Consider the following 12,803-nt stretch of genomic DNA (forward strand, 5'->3'; position numbering starts at 1 on the left):
CTGTTAGGTCTAGCTGTGAGAGACTATCCTTAAGAGCCCAAACCATTCCAAACACTAAAGTTTTTGTTTCATTTTGGAAGTCTTTTATTTGTGTGTGTTAATGAGTATTTTATTTTCTTCTTCCATTAAGCTGTTTAGTTTCTTTGAGAAGAAACACGATCCAATATAACCCTTCTTTTCTTGCATTTCTATATGCATATGTATATACAATAATTGCCAGAAATAATTGACTATCTTTTACACATTGATCTTATTACTCATTTTTCCCTTTCCAATTTAAATCATCATATTATAAAATATTTTCTTTTCAAGTTTATTTCAATACATATTTAAATTCTACATTAGATTTATGGTTGTGATCATTCTGCATAAACATGCATGCTTTGAAATACATTTTGATTGCTGTGGCAGATGTTTTTGCATGTAGATGGTCATTGTTTTATTTATTCATACATTCTATTACTACTTATTGAAATGTACTCAGTGTAAAGCATCTTGCTGTGGGTCATGAATGATGCATATATGAATAAAGTGTCCCAAATTATGGTGAAGTGAGACAGATTCACACATTAGAAAAGACAAAAAATATTCCACTACATTAGGAAAATACAAAGGGGTCCGGAGGAGAGAAAAATCTCAAATTACACTAAGGTAAAGTTGAAGTAGGCCTTCAGGGGTGGCATTTCACCCATTAGGGTAGCTGATAAATATGGAAAGCAGTCAAGGAACAGGAAATAGCAAGATAAATAGAAATAAGTAGGGCATAATCAGATACACGGGAAGTTTGCCTGGATGTATCACACCTGACTGATGGGAAACAGGGGTAGAGGTAGGTCACATGAAGAATCAAGTTATGGCTAGGAATGTTCTTCCTGATAGTGGAAACAGAACTTAACTTGAGTCAGGATCTCAGGTGAGTTCCACAGGAGTGAATGTTCACAAATCTCATTGACCCTAAATTTCTTTTTTTATAAGGTGGGACTAATACTGCTTTGGGTTTTAACACATCTTACTGACTCTAGGTCCTTTATCCATAACGTCAAACTAATAATGCCTGACAGACAACTTTTGGTGAATGAAAAGGAGTTAAGTTACGAGTGCTTTTCAGCCCCTGAAAAGTTATGGCTAAGTCAGGGGTGCCATAGCTGGTCTGAACATAGCCAAGTCTTGATAGTTTGGAAAGTGGAGATTCCGAGACTGAAAAAAGGTTAAGGGGCCATTCAGTAGCCCAAACAAAAAGTTAAGAGTCTAGGGAGACTGTGAAAGAAAGACCAACACACCAAACAAACAAACACACAACAGAACAAAGGGGCAGAGTTTTCGATTGTAAAAGAAGGCTGTCAATCCAAGGGACAGAGAAAGAGATAGATAAGGGATTAAAAGAAAGAAGAAAAGGAGGGAAGGGAGGGAAAACTTTCACAAGAAGCATGGACTTGATTGAAACTAAGTTTCAACCTTTTTTCACATGCAGAGGGAGAGAAATATTTAGCAAGCTTTGATTTAAAAACAAAACAAACAAACAAAACCTTGCATTTGACTACAAGTAGACTTGCATTGTACAAAATAGGAAATGATTCCTTAAGGTGGATTATTAAGTTAAGAACTTGAAAGTTATCAGACCTGTTGCCTTGTCATAAGAAGACAGCATACAGTATCCTTCAGCATACAGTATCCTTCTAGACTAAATTTTATTTTAAACCTGTGAGTCTTCAGTCTAAGGATTGTAGCAAGACTAAATGCACCACACTCACAGACTGTCACTTGCCATCATTTATGATATTCCATAGATCCCATGACAACCTGCCATAATAATTTATTTCAGGGAGTAGAGTTGGAAAAAAAAAAGGCTTTTGATGATTTCTGCATGCCAATTTTACTGAGTTGTTTATTGTATATATTTTTTTCACATTCCTATCATTATTTACAAGGTATATTATCTACCTGAGGAAATTCATAACAAGCATGCAAAGTGAGTGCTAGATATGCTTTATTTTTAATAAACCCTAACATTAGTCATTACACTAAGTAATATTTTGCTGAAAAGAATAAAGATACATTAAAAAAACCAAAACTTTGAGAAATCAGTCAAAAAAGCGTTGTTAGTTTAAGTAAAGACTAATTTTTTGCCATTAGCTTAGCATTTCTTTCAGTCAGCAGAGACAGACAATTGTAACTGCTTTGTTGTAGAAATTCTCCTGGGAACACTGGAAGCATCTAACCCCCAACAATATTAACACTGTATTCATTCTTGAGCAAATAAATATGACCTTCTCTGATACTCAGATGGTTCTGGAAGCATTTTAATGTGTCAGTCTTGGCTTTCCCATGAAAAACTATCCACATGCTAGGAATCTCCATAGCAGCTATTATGACAACCTCAGATCTGTGAAGTGAGCCTATGAAAAGTATAATCAAATGTCCTTAGGAATTATATTTGTTATAGCCTTCCAAGGGCTCCCTAAAGAGAAAATGATTCGTTTATTTTGTTAACACTGACTTAAAACAAATATGTGCATAACCAAATCAAGAGAAGTGAAAAGCCAACTTTCTACTCATTAAAGGGCTGAGTTTGTTTTTGATAGGAGACTGAAAATGCACATGAAACATGCCTTTTTCTCCTCCTTTATTGATCCTAACAGTAGCCAAAATTCAATATCCTTCTAATATTTACATATTAAGCCTATTCTGGCAAATTGCTACTTGAAACAGATCAATAGTATAATATATTTAAACTGTGAAGGAGAACAGAAAATATCAGCTGATAGAGTTTAAGTATTCATAGAAAATGCATAATTAAAGATTTTTTTTTGCCTTTACCTGTGATTCAATCTTTCTTTTATTTTAAAGAGAAGTTAGCCAAGTTTTGTGAGTGATTCCAAGATTAGATGGGTATTGGAGATAGCTACTTAGATATTTACAAAAAGTACAAACCTATTCTAAGACAAGTAATCTAAGCAATTCTATGTTGTAAACATCCACTGAATTCTCAACTAAAAGTCAAAGTAGAATAATTTTGCCTAACAACTTGAATAGAGTCATATGAACTGATTAGCATAATTTCACAAGCGAACACTATTTTTATTCACAATTTTTGTTGTCTCTCTACTTAGCCATTTTGTATATAAGTAAAACTACTTATCCATTTTGTATAGAAACATTGACATTGTAGAGGCCCAGAGAACATTGACCCAAGATGGGCCACTTCTGCATAAAGATTATTTTGAGTTAAAAGCAATCAAAACCCAGCAAATGCAGGAAAAGCTCTTTGCCTCCTACACAACTGCCTAAACTTACATTGGAAAGGACAGCCTGTAATAGGAAGAGAGAACTATTAACAGAGACTCCCCTTTACCTAAAAAACTTAACTGCAATAAACAGAGCAACCTGGTTTTTCTAAACATTTCTTTTCTCCTTCTTGTTAATAAGCTTTCTCCCCTTTGTACCCTTAGGCCCCTACCCCTCTCCTTAGCTCCTATAAGTTCCATGTTGACTCACTGTCGTTGGAATTTCTTGTGTGTAGATTCCTCATGTATACTCAGTTAAATTTGATTTTTTCCTGTTAATCTGTCTCACGTCAAGTTGATTCTAAATCCAGCTAGAAGGACAATAGGACAGAGGAAGTTCTTTCTCTCAGACAACATTCAAGAAGAACATGTCATGTTAACTTTAGAATTCTTGTCTGTAAATACCACCATAAAGACAATTTCCAAAGGTCATATAGCACCAGAAAACAAAACAAAAATTAGATGCACAATTGAATCTCAATGAGACTAACTGTATATTCAGTGCAATAGCAAAGAACAATGAATAAATAGCTCATAAGATTTGAGTGTGGAGTGAAATTTTAAATTCAAGCTTATACCCCCATGTAGTGCCCAGAACTCAAATTCTTGCCCTAGAAAAGCTTGACAGATTACTACATGACACATTTTAATGGACTATATCGAGATCAGCCTCTGATTAAAGAAGATGCTGACCATTAAATCCACAAGTGCCAAGGATTTTCTATATAGACACACAGATTTCTTTAAGCCTGCTTAAGCAATTCCCATACCTTTGCTTCTATTTTAAATCTATGGTCCATTTGCCCCAGATCCTCCCTGTCCCAACCAAAAAATATAAAATACAGGTAAGTCACCATCCTCCTATTTCCTGAATTCCATCTTAATTTTCTTCAAATACCAGTAAGTCTGTTTCAGCCAGTTCATTTGTTTAATTTGTGTCTTTCCTCTCAGGGCCATGAATTGATTTTTCTAACTCTCTCTTCAATGTGAACACAATATATACACTCTGCTCTCAAACTGCGTATGCTGACAGTGAAAAGGAATACTATGTTAAATATAATCCATAAATAACCCACAAACCCTAATTTTAGTGAATAGTTTCAACCTCTTCTTCCTTTTCACAAAGACACTTAAAATTGAATGGCAACTTGATTAACTTAAGTTTACCTCACTGTCTCCTGCAGGCATTAATGATCAGGAAAATGCCAAAAGTTATGAGGAAAGCTGAACAAACACAAACAAAAAAGCTCTGTATCTAGGTAATCAATAGTCAAATATAGCATAGCTGACTGTACCCTATTTATAGGACAAACAACTAAAAAATCATGTAAGAAAATGTTCTAGAGTATCATTATTTCATGAAAATGATATATTTATAAAAGAAAATTCCCGTAAAAAGGCGGCTAAATACTGAGAAAAATATCTAAGACAAATAAGTAGTAGATACAATTTTAGAGCTACCAGCTATTGGATTTGAAAGCAGAAACTATTGTTTTTGCTGGCTCTGACAGTTTGAGAAAGACAATTGACAAGGTCATCTTATTTTTTTTTCTTTTTAATGGGGAAGCATTTGATATTTAAAGTTATAGGCTAGTTTCAGTTGAACTGAAATAAGATGTGGACCTTACATTCATACTTTCTGCATCTCTATATGCCTCAGGCAGAATACAAGGTCTGGTCAAACAAGACCACAAAAGCTTGCTGGAAAGTCATATGTCCTGTCCTGTGGAGAGAGATCCCTTCTCCTCTGTAAATTATGCCAGCTCTACCAGGTGATTGATTGTTTGATTGAATGATTGATTGATTTTACCTAGTCTCCTTTACTGGTATAGCTGGTCATTAGCTGCCTTAACTTCATCCTCTTCTCTAAATAATTCAAAGCCACCAGTATAAATGATGATGATCAAACCAAAGCTGAGGAATAACTGCTGTTCTCTGGGCTGAATCAAGTACACCCAACCATGGTTTTTGTGATGGGGGTTTTTGTTAGTTTGCTAGGTTTATCTAGTGTTAATTTTCACAGTTAGCTTATACAGTATGTTAGCCTGCATTTTTTTTTAATATGACTACTTGCGAACATTTAAAAATTATGAGATTTTTTTTTTTTGTTTTAACTGGATTTCTTGCCTCTCTTGCAAAATGAAAGATCTGGCACAACTGCTTAATGTTCTTTATGGCAAAATTAACTGGATCTGAGAGGTGAGGCATTAGCTTTCTCCACTTTTGTCATACTTCCTACCATTCCCAAGTGAGTCTGTATATTGAAGCCCAGACTCAATTTCTACCAACCATCAGTTTCTACCATGTTGGAATGATTGGGTTTTATTATACCTGACACACTTTACTATTCATAATTATTTTGATTCTATTAAATAAGGATTTGATTTTGTAATTCTGTTTATAAATGAATGAGTTCTATAGATGGAATGACATACAAATTACTCATCTTTTTGCTGTTTTAAAAAATACCCTCCAAACTCAGTACTTAAAACAATAAACATTTGTTGTGTCTCATAGTTTCTGTGGGTTAGGAGTTTGGGAGCAGGTATATGGGTGGTTCTGGTTCGGGATCTCTCTTGAGGTTGCTATAATGCATTGGCTTGGGCTATAGTCATCTGAAATCTTAACTGAGATAGAGGTTCTACTTTCAAGATGACTGACTCTCATACATGGCTGCTGGCCAAAGGTCCCAGTTCCTTGCTGTGTGGACTTTTCCACTGGGCTATGTGGATGATCTCATGACATGTCAGCTGGCTTTGCCCTGAGTCAGCCAACCAAGAAAGTGAGGACAAGGAGGAAGGCTCAGGCCTTTTATGATCTTAACTCTATAAAGTCACACACCATCACATTTGTCTTATTTTATTCATGAGAAATGAGTCACTAAGTCTAGCCCACACTTAAGGGGACAGAAGTTAAGCACCACTTCTTGCAAGAAGTATCAAAGTGTGAAATTTGGATATAGCAGTCTTGATCTTGGGGTCTTGGACTTGGTTAAATCATCAAATCATTGCTTTATTAACCTTCTACTTTACCTGATCTTAATATTTCAAAGTTCTTTTCAGTTTCTTTTGTATATATATTTTCCGAATAAAACTGGGAACTCTAAATCGTTATAATTAATCATCTTTCAGGTTTGAAAAAAATGATAAGTCTCTAAAGAGATTTTTCATTCAATTTTAGGAAAATTACTTCTAAACTTTGGTGAAACACAAACTTTCAGTTAGTTATCATTGCCTACGTAATATGTCTGAGGAGCTGGTATACACTGGCATGTAACTGGTAGCTTCATAACTCAATTATTTCCTTGCTTTCTAGATGTGTAATATCAGTTTTACTATAGGCAAATAGCTCCTTAAACATTTGTAGCTATAATTATCAGTAATCCCCTAGATAGTAAGCTGTAAAGTTCTTCTGTTTTACTTTTATATTGCCTTTTTTATATGACTACAATACTTAGCCTCTGCAGGAAACAGGTCATCACCCTTTATTCCATCCCCAAAGAAAAAGAGGAGAGAGGTTCTCAAAGAACGGGGATTCTGAGCAGCAGACCAAGTTCAGAGCCAAGTGAGGGAACTTTGCAAAATAGAAGTTGTTTGCTGCTTCTCTAAGGTATTGTCCTTGAAGTTTCAAATCTCCAAACTAAAGATGTATTTAGATATATCCACTGAATGCATTGTTGACAATAGAAGCATTAATAGGTTTTATTATATTTATTTTTAACTTTCAGGTTTGATCAAATTATGGTGGCAGGGAGGGGTATACATACACAGCCATTCACTTGTTAAAATAATTTTAATGTATGAAAAGTTGGGTTCCCATGCAGTGCTAATGTCCTATCAGTTTTACAGTGCTGACACAATATAGGCATTATGATTTCCCCCAAACTTTCACTCTTCCATTTTATCAGGGAACAAAACTAACTGACTTTATTTTATTTTGCTACAAGGGACTACTGCTCTATTTTTGACACTTTGTTTACAGCATTGAGTTCTGTAAGTTTAGTATTCATTTTCTACTAACAGCAGGGTGGGTAGCAATCATGTTAGCAGAAATAAACCTTCATAAAGCTTTCCATTATTCTATGAGGAAATGATTTTTATAGTATATGTATATATATAATATTCACTAAAAACTCAAAGACGTTCTTTGAAATGTTATAACATATTTTAACATTTTTCCCTCTAATTTATTGTGTTCCTTGGCTATATTATTTCCTAGTTTAGGTTGATTTCATAAGGTATATTGGAATTCAATTTTTGAAAACATAATGTGGGTGGTGATTTGGGGATTGTTGCAGAATTTAAACTCTGCTATTTTTACTCAGATGATTTAAAATATGTATAAATATACTACATGAAATAAATTTTTCTTGTTAGTTTGGCAAAGCTGAGTAATAGAAAATAAACTTATTTTCCTTATTGCCTTATAAGAAAATTATAAATAAATTTATGCTTTAAAATAACCTACTTGTCAAATACAATCCTTGTGTGTGTGCATGTGTGTGTGTGTGTGTGTGTGTGTGTGTGTGTTTAACTTCTGAAAACACAATGCTGTACAAATAATACAGAAATTGTCCAAAGGCTAGAAAGAAACTTGGGTCATTATTAAAAATAAGATATATTTTTACAAGTTTAAATTTCGCCTCTAGGGGAAAAAAAACTTAAAAAAAATAACACTAATTCTAAGAAACAATTTTTAAAAAAATGGTGAAAATGATAGCAGAAAGACAGCCATTTAGGATTAAAAGTACAGCAAAAGAAAGCTACTGAACGTCCGATGCCCACTATGCCAGATATCTGCAAATCCCCAACAAGGTAAAATTCCAGAGTATTTTAAAGATTAAATTAAGTGATGCCAGATCTTACCTTTGATGTTTGTAAAAAACTCTACATTATCAAAATGTATTCCCATGCATTTCCATATGATTCTCACAACTTTATTAAGGCAAATATATTTATTACCTGTATTTCTCAGCTACTGAAACTGAAATATTCTTTGTGATTGATGATTGGTTGAAACGATCTTTTTTTCTCTCTCTCCCTCACAGAAATGTATGTTCTGTTTTGTTTTGTTTGAGAATAGTGTCAATGTTTATATTTGTACTTCAGAGACGAATACACACTGTCTGTACTTAAAAGATTGTAAATACATGTTGAACTGAACTGAATTTTAATTTTTTTCATATATCCCAGACTCATCCTGTTTTAAATAATAATTTGAAATATGTAAACCTTATTCACTTTTATTCAGATATTTTAAATCTATTTGAAATAAAAGGTGATGAAAACAATTGTTTTTAGTAGAGAATACATTTTCACATCTTTCTCAATTAACCACTATTTACTTTAAAACTTTATATATTAGGCAACAGACATTAGTGAAAACAAAACCAAAAATAATTAACATTCAATTTGGGAAATGATAAGAGGTGAAGATTGTAGAATATTTATTGAAAAGACTTAATTTATTACCTACATAAATGTTTAGAAATACATTCACATTGACTTTTCATAAATAGTATATATAGTTATATATATATAGTATTTGTGTATATACATATAATTATATATAGTACACACACACACACACACACATGCTATCCAGAATACCTTGTATTTTAGAATTGCAAATATAAAATCAGTTTTCTGATTTCCTGTAACCAAACATAACTACTGAGGTTCTATGTGGAAGATCTAATCCTCATACTGCTGACCTACCATGAATGTCAGCTTAGAGCCAGCCATTCATTAAGTAAAGGCACAGCTATCCTCACCAAAAAGCAGTTCTTAATGGTATCTACTCTTACATCTTTTCTAAAACTCAAACTGCTTTGTATTAAAATTCATATTTCAAAAATCAACTTCTAGTATCAATATGATAGAAGTTGATTATTTGTTCTATGAAAAGCCATACCTCCCTGTGATCTTCCTAATTGTCTTATTCATCTGGCATCTTTTTACTTTTCCCAAAGACTGAACCGAAAAGAAGGAAAATGAGGCTCAAAACAGTAAGACTACTCATCCCTAAAAATAAGAAAGAATTATTTGCGGGAGAATAATTTCATTCTTTGGTAATTGGGCCCTGTGGCCTTGTTTTTTGAATTATCTGTGTGAATCAAGATATCCTTTAAAATCAGAGATAAGCCAGATTTGACTTTATTGTGACAAATACACAAGGCCCTTACACTTTAGAACACTGCAGTAGAACAAAGAAAATAATCATAAAATAATACAAGGCACAGCCAAGAATTAATAACGATAAAGTTTGTATTGCAAACAGCACAAAGTCCCTGATCTGGATAATCTTACAAGCCTGCTTGCTAAGGTTAAAAAGAAAAAAAAAAAAAAAAAAAAAAAAACCTCTCATAGAGATGTATAATTTGAATGTGCCTCTGGTGTTAATGGAGCAGTAACTTTTCTAAGCTTTTAACAGGTCATAATTAATCACCCCCCAATCAATACATAGCATCCTAGCTATAGAACCATTACACTTACCCATGATGGTTAGGGCTGTAGCTTTTGTTAATTCTTCTTTCATTGACTCTATTACTTCTAAATTACCACCATCCAGGTTGCATCTATTTATGGTTCCATTTCCCGAACTGATCCAATAAAGCTTGTTTTCCACATAGTCTATCGATAGACCTGTAATTAAATTATACAACTTAAACATCACAGTAGCCACTTAAATAGTACTGTTCACCTAGCACTAGATTTGAGGGGAAAAAATAAGTTGCAAGCTTAGATTTTTGTCTTTAAAAATAAGATTTGGCTAATAGGGAAACATACTGTTTTAACTATCTGTGGAACGATATACTTTCAAAGGCACTTAAGCATTATCTCTGTTGATTATCACAACAATCTGTGACACTGAGAGCAATGACTGTCTCATTTCATGAATAAGAAAAATAATACCTAGAATAGTTAAGAAATCTATTTGAGTCCACAGCTAGCAAGTGGAGCTTACAGAAATTTTAACAAAGTTTCTATTTCCAAATTGACTGCCCGCCCTCTTTGTTACATGGCTTTGCCTCAGAAAATTTTAATGCATAATACTCTTTTGGGAAACTAATACCATTGATGAAATTTTTAATTCGCCCCTACTTTCAGTAAAATTTACTTTAGGCAGTTATAGATTCAAGTTGTTGGTTTCAATGATTTTCAAGTAAATACAGAAGTAGAATTTCAAAAATCTGTAATGTCACTGAAGCACGGAATTGAATTGGGCTTATTTAGGATCTTTCATGGGGCAATAAATCAACCATCTAGTAAGGGAACCAAGCCAAAGGCTTAAGATCATTATCCCCACGTCACAGTATATCACTGTAGGTTAGCTCTATTGCATTTTATGGACAATTTCATATGTTATAGTGGTACTCATGGTTTTCAAAGGTCTCAGGATATGTATATTTTGATTGCTGAGGATTCTTAGTACACATCTACTTAATTACTGGCATGCTCAGTAGGCTCAGGGTTCATGTTACAATAACTCTGTCGTTCCATGTTGGTCTTCTATGACCCACAACTACTTGTGGAAAAGTACATGTGGACATATACTCAGGCATACAGTACTATAAATTGGTTCTGGAATCTTCCTCAGAGAATGAAGGAAGCAAACCACAAAAAACAAACAAACAAACAAGCAAACAAAAACCCTTCCCTATTTAAACAAACAAACAAACAAAGACAGATTAAAAAAAAAAAAAAAGGAAGGAAGGAAGGAAGGAGACACTTGGAGAGAATCAAATGAGTTCCAGTTCATTGAGAAAGAGTTAAATACAGTCAAAATATTTCCAGTTACAGATAGTCCCAATCCAGGGAGTAGAATTGATTTATCAGACCAGTTTTGATCAAGTAGAAATAATACTACAAGTCTATACAATATATCAGCTATTTATTGATTTATCAGTATGTTTTACTAATAGAAGTCTGAAAGGTACAGAATAAAACTAATAAATAAAATCAGACATTTCAGGGATAAAATTTTTAGATTTTTTTTTTTATGACTACTGTGGGGGATTGGCTTTAAATACTTTAGAAAATAATCAAATAAAAACTATCACATTCATGTTCTTTGGTGTAATATTTTCAGGTTGAAGGTCATCCATCATTCAATTTTTTATCAGAGGAAGTTCTGTTATTCTATAGGTACTTTCGGAGTCAACTCCATGCATTTTTTCGAGTGAAAATCCTGGTTTAGACCACTTACTTTTCAGAAGGTCTATTTTACCTTCTGCTTGGTTGGCTATCTAAATCACATATATCTAACTTTAATCAGCAATGAAGAATATCTTACTAGAGATTTATGGTACAAAATATATGCCAAACATTTTGTAGTCATATTTTCATCAAGAACTGAATTAATACATTTATGAAGAATTCCTTCTAAGCAGTTATCTATCCCTCTAGATATTCCAAATTTTCTCTCTCAATCAAGCCAAACCATCAGAGAGCTATCTGGGTTTTTGTCCCTCACTTAATCTGTTGCTGAATTGAGCTCTGGCATTGTGCCCTTGATTTAAATGAAGGATGCTATAAGAAGTAGCCATAGGAAAACCACTGTTACACTTTTCAGGATATAGTGTCTGAAATAATATATCACATAGTGACCTCTTTATACAAGGACCCACGGGAGAAATTTCTTTCAGGGCTCAGTGCCAGAAAAAGCAATAGTGGAAAATATAAAATTGTAACTGATCATATTTCTCTCTTTGCTTTGGCTGCAAAGAACCTAAAGAGTCATATTTGTGACCCATCTGCAGAAATTGTAGAGGAATTGCATTTACACCACTAACTTCACCCCTCTATTATTTTTCTTCACCTTGATTTTTAAAATCAATATTCTTGGCTGGCCTTTGTTGAGGGATTAAATTTGTCTAAGTTTCCTCAACCTCTTTTTTTGAAGGAAAGGGTACATTAATACCAAATGTGCCCAACTCCAGATTAACCCACAGTGTCAGAACTTTCTCATCCACCTAACACTCCATGATTTCTAGACTCTAACATAGGCTGTGTAAAGCAGTCATTATACAGAGCAGGGAAGTGACTGTTTTGGGGTCAGAGTTCCCCACAGTTTACTACTCAACATTTTTGTTCATGGACTTTTGAATGCCTAAAGAAAAGAAGCAGTGTGGTAGTGAGCTTTGATCTTCAATACCGAGCATATTGCCTAGAGAAGAGAAGAAAACTTATAAACACTGAATGCATGAATGGGTTATTTAATTAATTCCATTAGGAAAATTGTAAGTTGTCTTCAAAGAGTTCTGCCTGCTAAAGTTGAATAATCCCCACAACAGAATTTCTTAATACCCTACCTATACCTGGATGCTATGACAAAAGGGAAGAAGGGCAATGATTCAATAGGTCTACTTGGCATGGCTTAGGTTTTTGCTTCAATATTAAGATGGAATAGTTTAGGATTCATCATTTTAAGAGTCACAGGAAAAAAATAATTAAGTTCCTATATTAGCCTAGTCATGTGATATGTGACCTAGCTACCTATGTGTATCTTCTCTTCTGT

The 12,803-nt window shown here is 33.7% G+C and overlaps 1 protein-coding gene across 1 annotated transcript in view; it reads right to left on the reverse strand.

Annotated features, from left to right (window-relative positions):
- LRP1B (LDL receptor related protein 1B) overlaps positions 1-12,803 on the reverse strand; it is a 1,450,575-nt gene that overhangs the window by 508,261 nt on the left and 929,511 nt on the right. Inside the window, exon 32 of the mRNA XM_057306380.1 lies at positions 9,779-9,928. Coding sequence (XP_057162363.1) covers positions 9,779-9,928 — 150 coding nt within the window. The remainder of the gene's footprint in view (positions 1-9,778; positions 9,929-12,803) is intronic.

The sequence above is a fragment of the Ursus arctos genome, unplaced genomic scaffold (assembly GCF_023065955.2).
Source record: "Ursus arctos isolate Adak ecotype North America unplaced genomic scaffold, UrsArc2.0 scaffold_1, whole genome shotgun sequence".
In the NCBI taxonomy this organism is placed as follows: Eukaryota; Metazoa; Chordata; class Mammalia; order Carnivora; family Ursidae; genus Ursus; species Ursus arctos.